Source organism: Diplotaxodon limnothrissa, linkage group LG18 (genome assembly GCF_057381915.1).
Source record: "Diplotaxodon limnothrissa isolate DT_005_m linkage group LG18, D_limnothrissa_male_GT1.1, whole genome shotgun sequence".
Taxonomy (NCBI): Eukaryota; Metazoa; Chordata; class Actinopteri; order Cichliformes; family Cichlidae; genus Diplotaxodon; species Diplotaxodon limnothrissa.
This window is the reverse complement of record NC_140613.1, coordinates 47,144-67,054: the sequence shown is the minus strand read 5'-3', so window position 1 is coordinate 67,054 and position 19,911 is coordinate 47,144. Positions and strand designations below refer to the sequence as shown.

The following is a 19,911-nucleotide window of genomic DNA, read 5'->3' as shown; positions in this document are numbered from 1 at the left end:
GGCCGGCCCCCGGACCCTCTTCGCCTGAGTGGCCGCCGTCGCCGCCGTCGCCTTCCGCACGGTCGGCCCCCGGACCAGCGCTGTCATCGTCGCCGTTGCCGTCCGCACGGTCGGCCCCCTGAACTGTCTCGTCTCGACCGCCGCAGCCGCCCACCGGACCGGCTCAGTGGTCACTGCTGCCTTCCACGTGGCCGCCCTCCTGAACTGTCTCTGTGTGGACTCCGTCCCTCCGTCCTGGGCCCCCTCCGCCCGCCCTGTTCTGGTTTTTCGTTCTTTTGGCCGTCGGGTGCCGGCCTTAGCGGGGGGGGGGGTACTGTCAGGGTTTCTGGGTCTTTGACCCAGTATTCTTAGTTCATGTTCACTGTTTATCTACTGCCTGTTCCACTTCCTGTTTTATTGTGTTAGCCTTGGTCTGTGTGCATTATGTTCAGTCCTCTTCCCATTATCATTAGTTCATTATGTTCAGCTGTGTACTCACCGGTCTCTCATTATCATCATTATCACCAGTCTGTGTATTTAAGCCCTCTGTTCTACCCATTCAATGTCGGGTCATTAATGATGTATGTCTGATGTCAATGTCGTCTGTATGTCCAGTCAGTCAGTCAGTCAGTCAGTCAGTCCTTTGTTCATTCGGTCAGCCAGCCATTTCCTCCCTCTGTACCGTTTGCTCACTCCTTCGGCAATAAACATCCACCTTCACCTACCTGCCTGTGAGTCCAGCGTTTGGGTCCTCCTTCTCTCATCCACGACACTACCCTTGACACTCATCTCAGCCAGATCCGTGGTCACCTTTCCATCCGAAAGCTGAAGACACACCATTTGCTTTCTGTGAACCGCAGACTTCCCCAAATTAAAGAAAAATGTGGTTGGAGCATCCATGTCCTGGAGCCTGGCGAAACGTGCTCGAACCAAAGCTCCTTTAGCTCCCTCATGTAAAAAATGGTTAAGCTCTTGCCTTTTAGAATGTAGACAATCATTATTCTGCTGACCTAACTGTCAACCAGACACATTCTCCATATGTGTTATCTCTTTTTCAAGGTCCTGCACAGTTCTCATGATATTGGCTGTTAAAAAGAAAACTAGATCGCTGACAAAATACATGAATTTGGGACTTTTCTACCTCCCACCATTGAGTAAGGGAATCAAAATCAGCCTTTCTTGATCTCCAGTAATCCCAAAAAACTAAAATTGTCACAGAATATCGATCATGCAAAATTTTTATATTAAACCGCCAAAAAGATTTGGAATTGCTGGTGGTAGATAGAAACGGGTCCATTAAAGCTAAGCGATGATCTGTAAAAACAACAGGAAAACACTGATGGTTAAAAATTCGAGCAGTAAATGAAACAGACACATAAAACCTGTCTAATCTCGCTGCACTAATCCTGCCATCAGTCACTTTCACCCAGGTATACTGCCTGGATGAGGGATGCTTCATCCGCCACGCATCAACCAAATTAATTTTCCGTAGGACATCTGATAAAGCAGAAGATGACTGAAGATGCGGCTCCGCCCCAGTCCTGTCCAAAGTAAAGTCAAGACAACAATTCCAGTCCCCACCCAACACAATACAGTCCCCTTAAGCAGCACCACTTAATTTTCCTTTTAATGTTTTAAACAAAATCTCACGTTTAGACCCTAAGGTTGGTGCATAGACAATAACAAAAGTAAAACTAAAACCTTCAATTTCAGCCTTCACCAAAAGGACTCTGCCCTTTACCATCTCTATGCTGAAAATATTTCCATTTAGAGAAGGAGAAAATAAAACAGCAACTCCTGCGCTAAAATTTGTCCCATGGCTAAGAAACTTCTGCCCTCCCCACCACAGATCCCAGTCTATTTCATTTAAACTGTCAGTATGTGTTTCTTGGAGAAAGACTATATCTAGTCTCTTCTGTTTGATCACCTCAGCTAATAAGGCTCTTTGATTTGCATCCCTGCACCCATTCACATTCCAGGAGGCCGCCCTCACTAAGAACTGAGTGAAGTATGCGAGTTAATCTAAAGGATGATGTTGTTTCTCCATAGCAGAGCCACATCAGCTACGTCTGCCACCAAATGTTTAATCAGTGATGCACCAGTCAAACTTTCTAAACACCAGACCGAGCCCTTCTCAGGTCTCTTTCACTTCACCTCATCGTGCTTTCCATCAGGGCCGAGGCAAATGGTAGAGTGCGTCTCCAATTCCTGGAAAGCACAACAGTTCTGAAGATGTCACAGGAACCAGTGTTGTAGAATCTGCCGTCTGCCATCAGAACAGTTGAAGGTTTTCTTCAGACTGGTTTATTTTGTACTTGTGTGATAAAGGTCTCAGATCTCAGACATAAACTCTGTGTGATCTGTACGCACGTAGCAGCTATCACTGTCTAACCTATGAACAAATTCAAAAACGGTATCAAAATTAAAATAAGTATTAATCATCTATTGAAGTAAATTTGGCTTCATACTTTTACAATTTAGCTGAAAAGTAAACATGTTATGGTGGAGGAAAGTTCCCCAGCCCTGTTTTAAAGGTTGGTTTAGTGCTTCAGCCTCTATCCATTTTCTGTGGGATTCTTGTGTTTTATGTCCAGTGGCAGTGATTAGACACATAATGCTGGTGCAGACATTGAAACAGTTTGTCAGAAGGTGTCTGTCTTTGGCAGCATGTTTTTATTTATTTATTTTTTTCACAATGATCGTTAACAGCTCGCTGTGTTCGTTGTAGCTTAAAAAGGGGCCACCGGTGCCTCCTCCACCAAAGGTCACACCAACCAAGGAGGTGGCAGAGGAACAGATCATCGACCTCTTTGGTGGAGAATTTTTACCTGCTCCTTCGCCATCACAGGTATGAGTCCATGTGAATAATGACGGCAGATGTCGTGTGGGTGACAGACTTGCTTACTTGTTTTTGCACTGTCATCTGCAGCCCAATGAACGGCCCGGCGAATCTCTTCTTGATCTGGACTTTGATGCTTTTCAACCAGATGAAAGCGTTTCACCAGTACCACAGGTTCCCTTTATTACCCGAAAGCATCCACACATACACCTGAAAACCATAGCAGTGCACAGGTCTTATTTCTGACATCTCGGCAGGAGCGATTGAGAGCTGAGTCTTCACTTACTGTAATGATGACAATGGGAAGCAAACTGATAAATAATTCACCTGCTATCAGCTAACAGACTAGAAGACAGGTGGCGTTTCAGCTGCTGACACATCTGTTAGTAGCTCTTTGGTCCTTAATTCTCAGATTAGATTTTTATATTTCTTCTTGTTGTAGTAAAAATTACTTCTGAAGATAAGCAGTTTTATATGGATTTTCTTAAACTGTAATATATTTGACAAATCAAACAGTCCAAACATTGTTCCTTTCTTCTTGCCAGTACCTCACAAACTGTGTTAGTTATTCAGTATTTTTGCTCCTTTCAGACTGCTGTACCATGGGACATGTGGTCGGTGAGTAACTAACCCTAACCCAACTACTTCTTATTCTACAGCTTGATTTAATGAGAAAACGATCAAGTAAATCTATAAATCCAGATTGCAGTGGTAAATTCAGTTTTATCCCCTTTTTAAGGCAAATACTCAAGCTGCTCAGCCTGTAAGTAAACTCGCATAGTTCACTCTGTAATACATCATTTATTAATAAAGTTATTCACTCCATCAGATGGTCTTGTTAATCCAGTATAGTCTGCACAAAGTCAACGCTGGTCAACAAATGGATCTTTCTGGGTCAGTTTTTCTTTCTTTGGAAATGTAAATCATTATTTTACTCAGTCGTGTTATCGCTGAAGAGCTGTTGCCACATATTTACAATTTCCACAGTTTAAAAAAACATTATCAAAAAGAGGAGATGGAGCAGTTAGTTAAATTCAGGAAGCCCCACAAAATTTATTCTGTACATCTGGATGCATCGTTCCAAAATACCGTGTCCAGAAGAACAGAATACATTTTCTGGGCTTTCCTGACATAGATAATTGAGCATTTATCAAGACCAAGACTTATGGGAGATTTCCCCAAGGCTGGTTGTCTTACCCCTGTTTAGTTTAAGACAAAAATATATTAACCACTTATACACCAAAACACAGCATAGGTTCTCGGAAGCTGTAATCTTATAGTGTTTACATGTGTAGTGGTACTAGTAGTATAACCTTTTTAAAATTAGTTTGGGGGAAAAAAATCATATAACTGGTTTAAATTAAAACCCCATCATCTCATATTTAACTTTCTCTAAAATGGATTCATTCATGTTGTGAATTTTAGGTGTGTGGATTAAAAAAGAAACAACACAAACAAACACATACCTAGAACCACCGACTAATTCATTTTGACCCCAAAGAAATTAATGCACAACAGTTGCAGCATGCCTGGTTGCCAAGCAACACTCTTTATTTGCACATGAAGACTGTTTGACATGAAGACTGCTGTATCAGAACAGCTGAGACATGGTGTCTCTTTCAGACCCCAAAATATGCCACTCCAAAAATTGGTCCACCCCAGGGATTGGGTCCCCTGACACAAACAGAGTAACATAGTGTACGCTGTTAAGTACCAGGAGGATTGCCAGGATTTATACATCGGGGAAACCAAACAACCTCTGGCGAAGCGGATGGCACAACACAGAAGAGCTACCTTGTCAGGCCAGGACTCTGCAGTCTATTTACACCTACAGGCCAGTGGACACTCTTTCAATGATGAGGATGTAACATCCTGGACAGGGAGGAATGCTGGCTTGAGGGTGGAGTCAAGGAGGCTATTTACGTGAAAAGGGAAAGACCATCTCTGAATCGAGGAAGTGAAAGGCATGTCATGGCCATTGACCAAAGGTCATGACAATTTGTATGTTGTTAACGCCATAACCACATTAACGTGGCAAATCCCTGTTAGCGAGTTATCGCGGATCGGCCCGTGCGTGGGGCTGCACGGCGTCAACGCGTTATTGTGGTTAGATCATTAATGTGTTGATAGTGACTATACACAGTGCAGGTAGAACACAGTTTCCCCCTCCTGAGTCACCTGACGATTTGCCAGAATCTCTCTGAAAGTCTTTTTCCATGGCCTCTCCAAACTCCTGCTACACAAGTTTTTGCTTCTTCCACTGCCTGAGCTGCATTACGCTTGGCCTGGTACGTATCAGCTGCCACAAATTCCACAGGCTAACTGAGCCCGATAGGATTCCTTTTGCAGCCTGGTGGCTCCCTTCATCTCTGGTGTCTACAATTTGGTTTGGGGGTTACCACCATGACAGGCACCAACCACGTTGTGGCCACAGCTCAGTGCAGTGGCTTTGGCAATGGAGGTGCTGAACATGGTCCATTCAGACTCAATGTCCCCAGTCTCCTTCAGAATACTGCCGGAGGTATATGTCGAAGATCTCACGGGCCTGGGCCTCTGCAAGGCGTTCACTCACTATATGAGTTTGTCTAGCATCCTCCCCTGCCGCCTGATTGAACTCACTACCAGGTGGTGATCAGTTGATGGCTCAGCAGCTCTCTTTACCAAAGTGTCCAGAACATATGGCCTTAGGTCTAATAATACGATTACAAAATTGATCATCGACCTGCAGCCAAGAGTGCCCTGGTGCCTGGTGCACTTATGGATACCTTCACTTTGTTTGTTATGGACAAGCTGTGATTTGCACAGAAGTTCAACATCAAAAATACCACTCAGGTTCAGATCCAGGAGGCCGTTCCTCCCGATCTAGAGTCATTTCTTTATCCAGAGTTGCACTAACTCAGGCTTCTTTCAAGACAGATGTGACATGTCCCAACTGCTAGTCTTGGTAGCTGAGGATTGGTCAGACAGGGCCTCCGCTACTGGCTGCAGCCTGACACCCAGCTCCTACGGCACTTCCTGCAGTTGGTGGGCCTACAAGAGGACGGGCCCATGTCCCTTTTGTCGGGTTGTGCCCCGCCAGGCCCCATGAACTAAGGCCCAGCCACCAGACCCTTGCCCTCAGGCACCATCCAAAGGCCTGCCTTCAGGGTGAGACCCCAGTAACCCTATCCAGGGCAGGGTAAACTGTTCCCTTAATGGTATACTACCATTGGGGCCCTGCAAGGGGACATAAGCCCACCTGACAAAATAACCCCTAGGATCCCTGGGACACACAAACCCTTCCACCATGATAAGGTAGCGATTCATGGAGGGGAAACAAATTAGGCATAATATCAGAAAGTATATTTAAAAAGAAAGCTCTTGAAAGAGCCATGTTGGGTGTTTTGAAGCTTTTCCTAATGGCATGTAAATCAATTCCTGGAATCAGATACATTTCTAAAAGGTATATAAAAGGAAAGATGGGAAAAGGGAGGATATTCTAAAGTTAACCAGAAACTTGGGAAAAAATATCAATACCAGTGGAAAAGTACCTCCTCTTTTTCCTTCAGAGAGTTTGGATGGGAGAACTTTTCAGAGCTTCAGTGCAATGTAGGTTTCTCCACGGGGAACTAACTTGCTGGAGATCCTGAGGTGAAAAGCATAGAAACCACTTCCATATTTTCTGGTCTTGCCCACAAATCAGCACATACACAAGACATTAGAAAAAAACATTTAAAGTAACAATTCTGTTATCATTTGATACCCTGTACTTAGTTTCCAAATTTCCAACTCTGGAGGGTGATAAGAAGTATTTGTTAGTAGCCGGTAAGAAAGCACTCAACAGGAAGTAACTAATTAAATCTCCCCTTCAACTGAAGTCTGGGTTGATGTGATTTACAATATTTATGTGATGTGAGAAGCTGACTCTTATTTTGAGACAGGAGTTGGAAAAAAAATCACACTCATCTGGAAACCCTGAACTCACTACACCAGATCCTCTAAGATTTGAATTTTAATAAATAAATAAATTTATTAAAATGAACAGATAATTTTCTTATCTCGAGTAAAATGCTAGTCACTATTCTCCACTGGTTTATTAGTTTTGTTTTCGTCTTTCCTTCTCTGTTTTGTTACGCTAATGATAATTATGGACCAAAAGTGCATTCAACTCAATTGTAACACTTATATTTTCTGAAAGAAAACTTGAATAACACACATCTATCTATCTCCTAGACTTCAGGAAACACAGCCTGCCTCTCCATATCAATGTCACTGGGGTGAAAAGAGCTTATGGCCACACATTCCTTGACATTCACATGTCATGGACCCCTGAGGTGGATGTAAATGCCACAGTGACAATGGGCCAAGCAGTGGCATTATTTCTTCAGGGTGTTTAGGAAGGAACCGGCTGCTTCATCACTAAAGCCTACAGAGGACTGGTGGAGAGCGTTGTCATTACTAGCGCCATTGTATGTTATGAAAAACACCACTCAAGCATAGAAGGCTCTCAAGAGAGTCATAAAGGCTACAGAGAGAATTATAAGAGCTAATCCTCCATCAATTGACTCAACATACACACAACTCTGCAAGAAAAGAGCCCAAAACATCATCAGAGACAGTTATCATCAGGGGTCACACGTCCTCAGACCAAAACAATCATGGATCGCATGCAGCTCGAGATGCAGGAGAGTGGACGTGCTGATCACGAGACGCTCTCACAACTGCTTCTTTCCTACTACAGTCAGACTGATGGCAAAAACTAAATAAGGACTAACACAAAATCTAAGTTACTCAGTGTGATATATATTTCAATGTGCAAACCCTGTGAAAATGGTCAGGTACAAGGCACTAGAATAAAAATGCAGCAGCTAATGTCTAATGGGACTATGGGTCAGAGTCCCATTGAAATTAAAGTTATGGCTATATCTGCATTCATTAAAAAAATAATCATCTACTTTACATCTAAGATGACTGCTGAGTTGTACACGTTGCTTCTTCAGGGACCTGACCGATTCTATAGACTACAGTCAAATGAAGGCAAAATGCCCCCCAAAAGTCCAACAGTTTGACTAGAAGGTTTCTAATCTAGTGGGTTTTTTTTCTTTGATTGTTTATTTTAAAACTTCCCCTTGAAGTTACATTGAAGCAGTGCAGGTGCTTCAATCAGAAAACTGAAACAGTTTGATCAGCTGTGACTGGTCATCTTTGTGCAGACGACACTGTATTCTCATTTCCTTCCATGAAACCACATGTCTGCCTGATAACATGCTGTGTTGCACAACCTTGTACTGAGGTTAGAGTGGGGAGGGGCAAACTTTAATTCATCATTCGCTACCTGTCCAAGCAGGCTGCAGATACCGGCTTTGTCGCTGACTGGTCTGCTGATTTTGGTTCAGTGTCAGCCAACGGAGAAGATGCTTCAGGAGCTGAGGAACCTGCTATCCCTGGAGGTCCGACTGTGGGGCAGGAAGGGGCACAAGAAGGGGTGCAGGGTGAGACTCGGGGCTGGCCCCAGGGAGAAGGGATTCAGCCAGGTGGAGAATCAACAGCAATCACCCGGGACAGTGAAATCACACCAGCTGAAGATGAGGTTAGCTGCTGGGAATCTCAACCTAACTCCAACCTTCATTCCTCCCTGTGCTGTGGAGAGGATGATAGTACAGGGCAGGCAGATTCAGGGGCAGATGAATTAAGGAAGGAAGATCGCAGAAAGTCTACCCCGGGACTTATATTCACCAATGAGTACGGTGAACAAATTGAGGAAATTGCAGAGGACAGAGGAGACAAATGGTCCAGGTCTCCTGAAGGGTCAGGATCTGAATATGAAACTGCTGAGGAGTGGGGTGATGGTGGTCAGGGAGGAGGCTGGGCAAGTGCTGATGATGAGCTTTCATATGATGATCGAACCCAAGAGAAGAGCCAGAAGGTTCAGGCAGGTGGAGCTGTCCCAGGAGATTGTCCTCAAACAAGAGAAGTTGTTTCCGATTGTTCTAGTATTGCAGCCAAAAGAAACAGAAATAATTCATCCGAAGCAGTGCCAGAGAGACCAGATGTTTATCAAGATCACTGTGAAACTGAAGGAGAAACAGATGAAAGAGTTTATTTCTCTGAAACACAGGGAGGTGCGTTTGATTTTGATCTTATCTCAGAAAAACAGGGAGGAGGTGCGTTTGATTCCGATCTACTTGCAGAAACTTGTGGAGGAGGTGCGTTTGATTCCGATCCTTTTGCAGAAACACACGGAGGAGGTGCGTTTGATTCAGATCTTATTGCGGAAACAAAGGGAGGAGGTGCGTTTGATTCCAATCCTTTTGCAATAACTCAGGGAGGAGGTGCATTTGCTTCCGATCCTTTTGCAGAAACAAAGGGAGGAGGTGCGTTTGATTCTGATCCTTTTGCAGAAACAAAGGGAGGGGGTGCGTGTGATTCAGATCTTATTGCGGAAACAAAGGGAGGAGGTGCGTTTGATTCCGATCCTTTTGCAATAACTCAGGGAGGAGGTGCGTTTGATTCTGATCCTTTTGAAGAAAAACTGGGAGGAGGTGCGTTTGATTCTGATCCTTTTGCAGAAACACAGGGAGGAGGTGCGTTTGATTCAGATCTTATTGCGGAAACAAAGGGAGGAGGTGCGTTTGATTCCGATCCTTTTGCAGAAACACAGGGAGGAGGTGCGTTTGATTCCGATCCTTTTGCAGAAACTTGTGGAGGAGGTGCGTTTGATTCCGATCCTTTTGCAAAAACACAGGGAGGAGGTGCGTTTGATTCCGATCTTATTGCAGAAACACAGGGAGGGGGTGCGTTTGATTCCGATCCTTTTGAAGAAACACAGGGAGGAGGTGCGTTTGATTCTGATCCTTCTGAAGAAAAACAGGGAGGAGGTGTGTTTGATTCAGATCCTTTTGCACAATCACATTGTGGAGACAAAATGGGTGGTTTTGAATTTGATCCATTTGCTGAGACTTCAAAGAAAGCTGAGGCTGTGTTAACTGGGGATAGAAAGAGTGGGTGGGATTTTTCCAACAGTTTCTCAGCCATCTCTTCAGGGACCGGGGCTCCTGCTTCCAGCAATACCTCCTGGCAGGAAGGTAGTGGCAGCAAAAATTCTGCATCCATCTGTGGAACAGCAGCAGCAGGAAATAAAGAAGTAAACAATCCCCGAATTCACAAAGAACCAGAAAATTCAGACATGTCCGAAGATGAGGCGGCAAACCGGAGATTTGGAAAGTTGTACCAAGAGCTAGATACAGAAAAGGAAGAGGTACTTGACTCCCTTCCTTTTGTAGTTGAATGGTAGATTAGAAAAGAATAGAAACAAATTTCAAACAGACCTTTCCTGTCTACCACCCTCCCAGAGACTGAGAAACAGTGAAAGTCCTAAAACCTGGACCTCAGCCTGAGCTCCTCCTGCCTCTCCTTTTGCTTGCCTCCATCTCTTACTATCCTCTGCTTGTTCATTCCATGTTTACACCCATTTCAAAACGAGTCCATCTTGTTATTAGATTGGTCTTACTTGAAGGCTTCTAATATTATTAATACTAACATATATCTCTGGAATTCAATTTAGGTGACCAATACATTTAATGGATTTTCACAGGTAATTTTATTCTAAGCTTAAAGTAATTGGATCCAAAACACTGAAATGAATCGAGTTGTTGTGATTAGTGTCTGGGTTTTGGTAGAAGATCGTTCTTACTAAGTCAACTGAAAGTTTGGATTTCACCAATGATTCGCTCTAATTCATTGTCATTTTTACTATTTTCTCTAGTTTCTACAAACAATTTTCAGACTTAGAGTAGAACAACGTAAAAAGATTAGAAGCAGGAAGGGGTCAATGCAGAGTTCAGAGATCACTGCCAGAGACTAGTGACTTTGAAAGTAGATGGCGAACCCAACAGCTTACTTCCACAAAGCCAAGAAGCCTTTATTGTCCAAGTAATGTTAGTCTCCTCTCCAAGTGTCTCTGTTCTATGTCACAACAATGTTTGATGAGAGTGTTCTGCAGATGTACTGAAAGTAAAGCAACAGCACTCCTGCTACATTTGAATTTTTCAAACGTAGCTCCTTAAACCTGCATTTGAGTTAAATCTGGAGATGGTTGCTTTCTCCAAAGATTCTAACCATAGCATGTTAGAGAAGAAATCTGAGAAAACTTTCACGGGGGGAAATTCTCTATGTATGATAACTCTGTTGAAATCATGGATCTCACACTTTAAGTGGCCTCATAGGACCATAATTTTTGAAGGTGCAGTTGCAGAACTTTGATTGCATCTTATCCTACATCCCCATCTCTTAAATATTTCCCTTTTATTTGTGAATGCTAAAAAATGATGCAATTCTCAGTCAGTCAGTTGTGACTTGTTTTTCTCTTTTTATTAAACACATGCACTCTTAAGGATCCATCATTTTTCGCAGATTTTGATAAGATGGTGAGTTTTATAAACATTTGTGTAAACCCCCCCCCCCCCCCCCCCAATCTTCCATCTAACTAAGTATCTACACACCTATTTACAGTTCTGTGAAAAACTGAATCCACCTCATTTTTCAGCAGCAGTAACCTGCTGTGATGCTTTCTGTGGGACTTTCTCTGTCACTGTGAAGGAGTTTATGTCCACTCACTTATGCACAGCCTTCTGAAGGTCCAACCACAGCATCTCACTCAGGTTGAGCTCTGGACTCTGACCAAACCATCGTAGTTGCTCCATTCGTTCCTGTTTCAGCCGTTCTGTTGGATGTTTGTGCTGCTGCTGATGGTCCGAGCTTCAGCTATGGGACAGACGGCCTCACACTGACTCTAGAACACTTAGACAAGAGTTCACGGTGCACTAAGATCATCGTCCCTCCTCCACCGTGCTGACAGCTGCTCTCAGGTGTTTTTGCTGATATGCTGGGTTTGATTTTGTGCGTTATGGACAAACATCTCCACTTTGGTCTTGTCTGTCTGAAGGATACTGCTCCAGGAGGCTTTCTTTTTAGACAGAAGAAGCCTTCCCTGGCAGTCCTGCATGCTCAGGCTTTTTTTTAGTCATACTGTCATGAAGTTTAAGTTTAAACCTGCAAACTGAAGAGTCTGAGATGGAGCTCTTGTATTTTTTTGGAGTTTCCCACAGTAAATGATAAATGGACTTGTAGTTCCATACTGCTTTTGTGCTTTAGCTGACCACTGCAGGCTTTTTGCTTACAAGCCGTATTCACCATAGCTGGACTGGCCATCGGGCATACCGGGCATTTGCCTGGTGGGCCGATGTTTTTTTTTTAAGTTTTTTTTTTATGCTGGCCGATGTGTAAAAATAAGTCGGTTGTTTGGTGGTGGCTATGGCGGAGCTTCCACAGAGTCAGCAGGTGGATGAGAGAAAGGGGAGGCAGGAGGAGGAGAGACCCGAGGCGGCTGCCGGTCCGAGTGAACTGAACTTCAGGTAAGAAGTTATCACTGCAGTGTATCTGGGTCAGATATAAACCAAGTTTAGGTGGAGTTTTTTTGCGCTGTGCTGACTTTTTACAGTCAGTTACAATAACTCGTACTGCGTACTAGCTAGCATGACGGAGTTTATATACAGCTGGGTGGGTGCTATGATGTTACTGATAAGGAATTGTATTTTACTCATAAGGTTAGTTAGTAGAGTTGCCAACCATCCCGTAAAAACGGAATCATCTCGTATTCAGAGAAAATATTACGTGTTTCGTGTTGAGCTGAAAAGGAACAGTTTGTCCCGGACTTCAGCTAGAATGGAAAAATGACACAAAGCTGGAGTTATTCTGTGTCTTCACGCTGTCAGCTGTTTCTTCTCTCATTCTCTCGCCCTCCCTCTCCTGTTGCTACTTCAATCATGAAACTGATCAATGATCAGCTGATCGTCTCTTTTTTTGTTTATCGCCCACTTTGCGCCAGAAAGAGGAAACCAGCGGATGTCGCGCTAAACAACAGCAGCACGTTTAAGCTTGATCAGCTGTTGTTAGAATTTATTTAATATTAGTTTCTAGTATCAGCTGATGTTTGCTGGAGCCACAGCTGTAAAGCTGCTGGTCATGATGTCGGTTTCGATATGTGGTGAGAGGGAAACATGAAGATGAAACCAGGAGATGAACAGGTGATGGAGAAACAGGTTTACCTTTTAGGTGACATGAATGAGTTGAAGGGAAGTTATGAGCTGTTTCTGAGAGACAAATAACACCAGGATCCTTTTTTAAGTAGCTGACAGCTGGTAACTGTGCAGGGGCGGATCTAGCAAAGCTTTGCCAGGGGGCAGGTAGGGCATTAACAGGGAGAGGAGGACACAAAGAAGCACTTTCTTATTCTCATTTAAAATGTCTCACTTTAATATATAATGATCAGAATCTTAAAGACCAAAGTTTTTATCTGATCTAAAATGTATAGAAATCATACATATACCAACAAGACTGTACATCACTGTCACAACAGTGTTTGTTTTCATTCAAAGGCTTTATGGCTTTAATACCCGGTGGGCCGGTCTCTAGTCAAAATGCTCGGGCTGATTTTTTTGTCCCAGTCCAGCCCTGTTATCCACCCACTCACACACACATTCATTAAAGTGGGTTTTTTGTTTGTTTGTTTGTTTGTTTTAAAAGCCAAAATCCCTTGTTAAACACTGTAATGCATGCATTGGAGGAAAATTCAGTATCTTGGCCAGGGATACTTTGACATTAAGGCTGAAATAGTTGTGGAATCGTCCATTGACCTCCAGACTGCTAGACAACCCACTGAACCACAGCCATCCTATGATCTAACGTTGGGGTGGGGTAAATTTGCTGTGATGTCCACGCCAGGGAAGATTGTGTCATTGTGTTAACATACACCAGAATGGTGCAAACCAGCAAATTTCCAGAAGATCTGCTCTTACAGAGGTGCTCACACTTGATAAGCAACCATAACTGGTGCATTTTCTTCAGCATCTGGCTGCTATGGAACCTCCTAATTCCTTAATTAAGGGTGTACTTAGTTTTTCACAGAGCTGCATATGTATGTACTTATCACCTACATAGGTAACTACGTACTTTTTTTTTTACATCATGTAAATATATGATATCAGTCCTGAGATGTATTTATTTCTGCCAGTGAAAAGTGTTAGACTGACCTAAAGCCTAACTTGTAATCATATAACTGTTTAAATGCTGGGAGCTCATATTATGAATTCTGTGGCGTTTAATGAACATCATACTAAATATTGTGAAATGAAGTGGGACATTTAAAGTTAAATGCCATCTTTCTCTGAAAAAGAATGAAGGAAACAGTGAATCAAATGACGCTCTGGAAGCTGCAGAGGCCCAAGCTGCAGGCTCAAGAGAGCCTGCAGCAGAAGACAAACCTCCATCTCTCACTACTGGAGGAGAGCAAGATGAGTGCCCACCTCTTTTTGCTGGAGAGGAACCTGTATCTTCAACTGCAGGAGCAGAGATGGAGGAACCTCCAGCTCCCCCTGCTGGTGAGGTGGAAGAATCTGGAGCTGCTCCAGCTGGTCAGGACGATACAGACACACATTCAGACAGCCTGAAGGAGGAAAAGCCTGCTGTGAGTGGATAACCTTGTAAAAATGCTGCCTTTTGTGATAACCTAATCATCATCTCATCAATATCATCACTGTGACCTCCATCTCATCGTATCATCATCATCACTGAATGAGAAAATCATTGAACTCCACACTGGAGATGTGTCAGTGTGGAAATCATTCTTCTGTTTCCAGCCTGTATCCAGTGCGCATGAAATGTCTTTTTGTGTAAGGATTTTAACCCTTTGCCCTTCTCATTTCATGCCAACAAACCCATACCCCAATCTTTACCCTACCCCATCCACTTTATGACACAAAATGAACTCAATCTCATAAAACACTGCTGCTTTTTGAAACAAAACAAAAACAAAAGCCTTTTCAATTAGCATCACTGAGTTTAAATCGTTATATTCTACTGTTTTCCCAAAAAGTTGACTATGTCCATAGCGTTTCCAGTGGGATGACAATAAAATGTTTCTCCCACTGAAAACGTCCAGATGAACAGAATCAACTTTTTGGATTTTCTTACCTGGATGATTGAGCAGGTATCAACGCAAAATCTATTTTATTTTCCCAAAGTCAACAGTGGTATCTCCAGGCTCAGAACAGGCAGAGGTCAGTGAGGTAGGATACTCCACTTCTTCTGTTTGTTTGCTTTCACTGTCATTTTTACTGTTTATCGGCAACAATTATTGAACAACATAGGTGTGAATGTGAGTGCGAATGCTTGTCTGCATCTGTGTGTTAGCCCTGGGACAGACTGGCGACCTGTGCAGGGTGTACCCTGCCTCTCACTTGAAGACAGCTGGAATAGGCTCCAGCCCCCCCATGACCCTGAAGAGGATGGATGAAGTGTTGAAATGAAATGATGAGAATGAATGCAGCTCTCTGAAAGAGACCTTGAAGAATAATGGTTTGACCCCTACGTTGGTCGTTTTTTGAAACAAAATTCATTTTTTTTCTGTGATTTTACACATGCTGAATTCAGGGTGGTGGTCACTGTTTCATATCTCTTTTCTCACATGTGAACAGGGAGGTCAAAGTTCTAATTTTACAAGAGCAAAAGTTATTATTAAATGTTTGTTCAAACATTCAATGGCCACACAAATGTTCTCAAATGGAAATGATTTCTGTCTGTAAACAGATTCCTCCTGCTGAACAGGCCAAAACTTCTCCCAGTGAAGCAGCTTCATCGGTGAGTCTAGCATCATCACTTTAGATTCAGAAGAAATCATGAAACTTAACTCAATGCCCGTGTGTGTGTGTGAGAGAGAGTGGCTGAAATTGTCATATCAGCGTGTTCTACAAACATACAAATTGTTCCTTAATTTAGATTGGACAATAAGATCTGATTGAAGTGCAGACTTTCAGCTTTCATTCAAGGGGTTTAACAAAAGTAATGCATTAACTGTTACACAACTTCCCATTTTCACTGGAGGAATTTGTCTAAACCAGGGGTCGGCAACCCGCGGCTCTTTAGTCCTTATTTTGCGGCTCCGGGTGGTTTGGGAAAATAAATTAGAAGTATTTAGCTGAAGTGTATTTTATTTGTGTTTAGTTCTTTTTAACTTGTAGTTCTAAATTGGAAGATTACTGTGATTTTGAAATATAAAAATAAAATTATATCGTATTATTTTTTCATCGCTCAAAATAAGCGTCACACTCGCGGAAGCCGGTGTACCCGCCGAAACGCTGTGCATTTATCGAGACTTTCAACCCCAGGTGGGCCAGTTATGGATCTTCGGATCCACATTATGTCAGCAGCTGTTCTCCACCGTGAACTACGTTAAAAACAAACACCGCTCACGCCTCACAGATGACAGCTTACAGTCCTGCGTGAAGATGAAAGCCTCGTTTTGCAGACGCTGTGCGCAGAGGTTCAGGACCACAAGTCTCATTGTAAACATATCACAGCAGACCCGACGATGCTTGCATGAACAAGCTTTTCAGCATCTCTTTATTGACCGCTTTTCACACACGGTTGCTGTACACATACAGCCGGCTGTAGCTTTGCAGCTCACAGCCCGACACACACCAACACAACAGCAGAGAGAGCACAGACTTTAAGGCGGCGAGGCGTGATTGCGGGTGCCGCTCAGGTGCGTCCGACTTCCATGCAGCGGCACTGCAGACCACGCCCCGCCACACACATTAACCAGGTAAAATACATATTTAGGTAGAATTTTGCAAATATCTATTTTTCATTTTTAGCAGCATAGTACTTTTTTCCAGTTATTTTTTAAAAGTCAGGTCAAGGCTCCAAAAGCACAAAGGCGATATGAGGGTGGCTCACAGCAGCTTTTGTCTGCTGGATCATTTTAGTTCAGCGTCTTTCCTTTGGTTATATTTCTTTAAGAGTTCAAAATGTGTTAATTACATAAATAAAAGGTAATTTTCTCTGTAGCACTTCGTGGATTTCATAAGCAACACACCTTAGTTGCTCCGTGGATTCTTTTAAAAAGCAGTTAAAAACTTTTCTTTTCAAACAAGCCTTTTGTTGTACGTATTTTATATTCTTTACATTATTTACATTTGATCTTTTACATTGTGTATAATGTCTATTGATTGTATTGTTTATTTTAATATTTGTGTGCAGCGCTTTGTGACTGCCTGTCTGTGAAAAGCGCTTAATGAATAAACTTTGCTTACTTACTTTAGTTGTTCACACAAAGCATAAAGGTAAAAATAACAACATATACAGTGTTATCTTCACTTTAGATTTCAAAAAGTATTCCCAGCTCCAAGTGTTTTCTTTTGCGTGGAAACCGGGTCCAAGTGGCTCTTTGGGTGTTAAAGGTTGCAGACCCCTGGTCTAAACCAAGGCTCAAAACTGAAAAACTGACATAATTTCAGATATAAGAATTGTTTTTAATACTTGAAAGCAAATCATTTGCAGTTGGTAACGGCCTGTAGAATCATTACACTAGAATGTTGTTTGCTTTTTGAGATGCTCTGCGGGTCTTTACTGCAGCACAATCAGCTGCTGCTTGTTTGTGGCTCTCTGCCTTCTGTTTTGAATTTATTAACTGTAAAAGTGCCCTGCTGGGCTGAGATCAGCTAAGTCTTTCAGCCATAGAAAAATATTGCGAAATTAAGTGAGACATTTCATTTTGCAAGATGCTCTGCAGCAGTAACCTGCTGTGATGCTGTAAATATGAAATGAAAGTTTTTAGATGTGATCACTAAATGCTCAATGTCCTCTGCAGGAAAATATGCCAATCCCTTCTGTTGTGATTGAGCCTGCCTCAAGTAACGAAGGTGATGATGACCGAGATGCTGACATCATCTCTCCCACTGCAATCAGTGACAATGGGGTGACAACTGAAAACCAGAACATCAAGCATATCAGTCCTTCTGGGGGAGCGTCTGGACTTGCTGATGATTTCCTTTACAAGGTGAGGCTTCTTAGTAAAAGCAAATATTTTATGCTATCAATTGAGGAGGAAAAAGACTTTTCTAATGAACTGTTAAAATGTGGAGTCTAATGTCTGTAAACTATGATGGATACCTGCAGGTGGAGACCATACACGACTTTGAGGCTGCAAATTCAGATGAACTTGACCTGAAGAGAGGCGATGTGGTTTTGGTGGTTCCCACTGCCTCAGTGGAAGATCAGGTGATAATAGCTGGTCACACAGAAATGTAATAAATAAAAGTTCTTCACCAACATGACAAACAACATCTTAACAGGATTGTTCTGATGTTTTTGTGTGTTTGCTGCAGGATGCTGGCTGGCTCACAGGGATCAAGGAAAGCGACTGGTTAACATTTGGAGCTGGTGCTCAAAAAGGACTTTTCCCAGAAAACTTTACTCAACATTTGGAGTAAGATGTTCCCTGACATGGCAAAATGATAAGTAGAAACATGAGTAATCTGTGTCCCAGCCATTGAATCAGCATGTAGCCATTCCTTTTCTTGTACGTTGTACCTGCTGCAGCTGTCTGCTGGACAAACAATAAAGTTTCTCTGGCAGGTGAAACTGTACTAAAATGAAATGTTATTGTTAAAAAAAAAAGGAAAAAAAGAAGAGAGAGAGTAGTACTCTTCCGAGTTCCCCTGATGATTTAAGCATGGTGTGGTAGTATGTTCCACCCTCCTGTGGAAGTAAGATATGCCTTTTGTTTAAATAGAAATTATATATAAAACAATAATAACTCAACAACAAAAAGCTTGAAGTGACCAGGTGAAAACAAAGGAAAAAGATAAAACTGTCTTTGCACTGTGTGGTAATCATTTTGTTTTGCTATGAAAGACTACAGAAACTTTAATGCTGTGATTTGTTTGTGAGTGCAACATGAAACTTGGGTTTCTTTTTTCTGACACGTTGTAACTGTAACTCTTGAATCACTGTTGATGTTTTCTGTGTTATCATTATTGGGTGTGTGGTGATTGATCTTTCATTTGTAATATGTGTTGATGAACTAACTCACTGACCCGTGTTGCTTTGGTTCTGCTAAGGGGATACTGATGTTTATTGTCTGGGTTTTGGCACACAAAGTAGTGCAAATGCTGCATGAAAATCCTAAATATTCAAAGTACATATACTAAAGATGACAAATAAAGAATTTCTTGTGTGTTACGCATAGATTTGTGTATGGCATATCATCTGAAAATTTGGTTACAAGAAAAAAAAAAAAGCAAATAAGGAAATTTTTTGTCAGCGGTTTAAGTGTTTCATCAAATAGAAGGTATTAACAAACCAGTCTGCAATTATTTTTTTAGGCTTCAGAAAAATTACTCTTATACTCTAGAAAATGTAAACCTTCATCAAACTGGTTTTGATAGCCAGGTGAAGCCTCCCAGTAGACCTTTATGTGATGCACACAGCCTTGAGATAATATTGGTGTAATGAATTAAATAGTAAATTCCATGTTTGATATTGTATATGGTTCTATGCTAATAAAATAAATAATAAAATATTAATGTTTCAATCAAGTAATTGGACCAAATGGTATCTTTAATGTTTAGAAATCAGTCAAAAGATAAAAAAGGGTATGCTATTAGAATTATGTTTTAATTATTCTTTAAAGATTTAAATGGTTTACATTAGGCTATAGCCAGCTCTAAAACGGGGTTCACTGGAAATGACTGAATAACCCTAACGCCTAGAATCCACAAATTCTGTGGCATCCTGGTAGCAGCATGCACCTGCCTGCCAAGTTTGGGCCAAAATGTGAGTTTTTAGGGGTTAAGTATTGTCATGTCTAGGGTTCCCTGGTGGACTCAAAATGCAGACTTGCAGTTCTCACCTTAGTGTGTTTAATTGCAATGAATGATTCAGAAACAAATTACGCTGGGGGTTAGACCATACCTTCTCCCCTCTCAGGCGTCCAGGACCCCCCCAGTGGAGTTCCAAATGGAATGTCATAGATGCGGTTAGAGAGGTGGGGGAGGAGGGGTGTAGAGGTTAGGACGTGGGTTACGGCCCCGTCCCCCCTGGGGAGGACCGAGGTATGCGCGGTCCTTCCCTCCTGGGCCCCTCCCTCCCCGGTCCCAAGAAGACCAGTCCTGGTCCTGAGATTGGGGTCGAGAAGTCTTATTGGTCCGCACACGGGGGTTAGGGTTTAGGAAAAAGAACAGGGACCCAGCAGCCGCTGGACCCCTGTGGAGGCA

General features: G+C 42.5%; 1 protein-coding gene across 1 annotated transcript in view; it reads left to right on the top strand.

The window, feature by feature from the left end:
* amph (amphiphysin) overlaps nt 1–18,156 on the top strand; it is a 49,275-nt gene extending 31,119 nt beyond the window's left edge. The window contains exons 11-23 of the mRNA XM_085379121.1: nt 2,708–2,827; nt 2,909–2,992; nt 3,410–3,436; nt 3,558–3,581; nt 8,145–9,045; nt 9,130–10,055; nt 11,191–11,223; nt 14,031–14,321; nt 14,878–14,922; nt 15,443–15,493; nt 17,505–17,693; nt 17,813–17,914; nt 18,022–18,156. Of these exons, the coding sequence (XP_085235247.1) occupies nt 2,708–2,827; nt 2,909–2,992; nt 3,410–3,436; nt 3,558–3,581; nt 8,145–9,045; nt 9,130–10,055; nt 11,191–11,223; nt 14,031–14,321; nt 14,878–14,922; nt 15,443–15,493; nt 17,505–17,693; nt 17,813–17,914; nt 18,022–18,126 (2,898 nt within the window). The 3' untranslated portion in view covers nt 18,127–18,156. The remainder of the gene's footprint in view (nt 1–2,707; nt 2,828–2,908; nt 2,993–3,409; nt 3,437–3,557; nt 3,582–8,144; nt 9,046–9,129; nt 10,056–11,190; nt 11,224–14,030; nt 14,322–14,877; nt 14,923–15,442; nt 15,494–17,504; nt 17,694–17,812; nt 17,915–18,021) is intronic.
* The last annotated feature ends 1,755 nt before the right edge of the window (nt 18,157–19,911 follow it).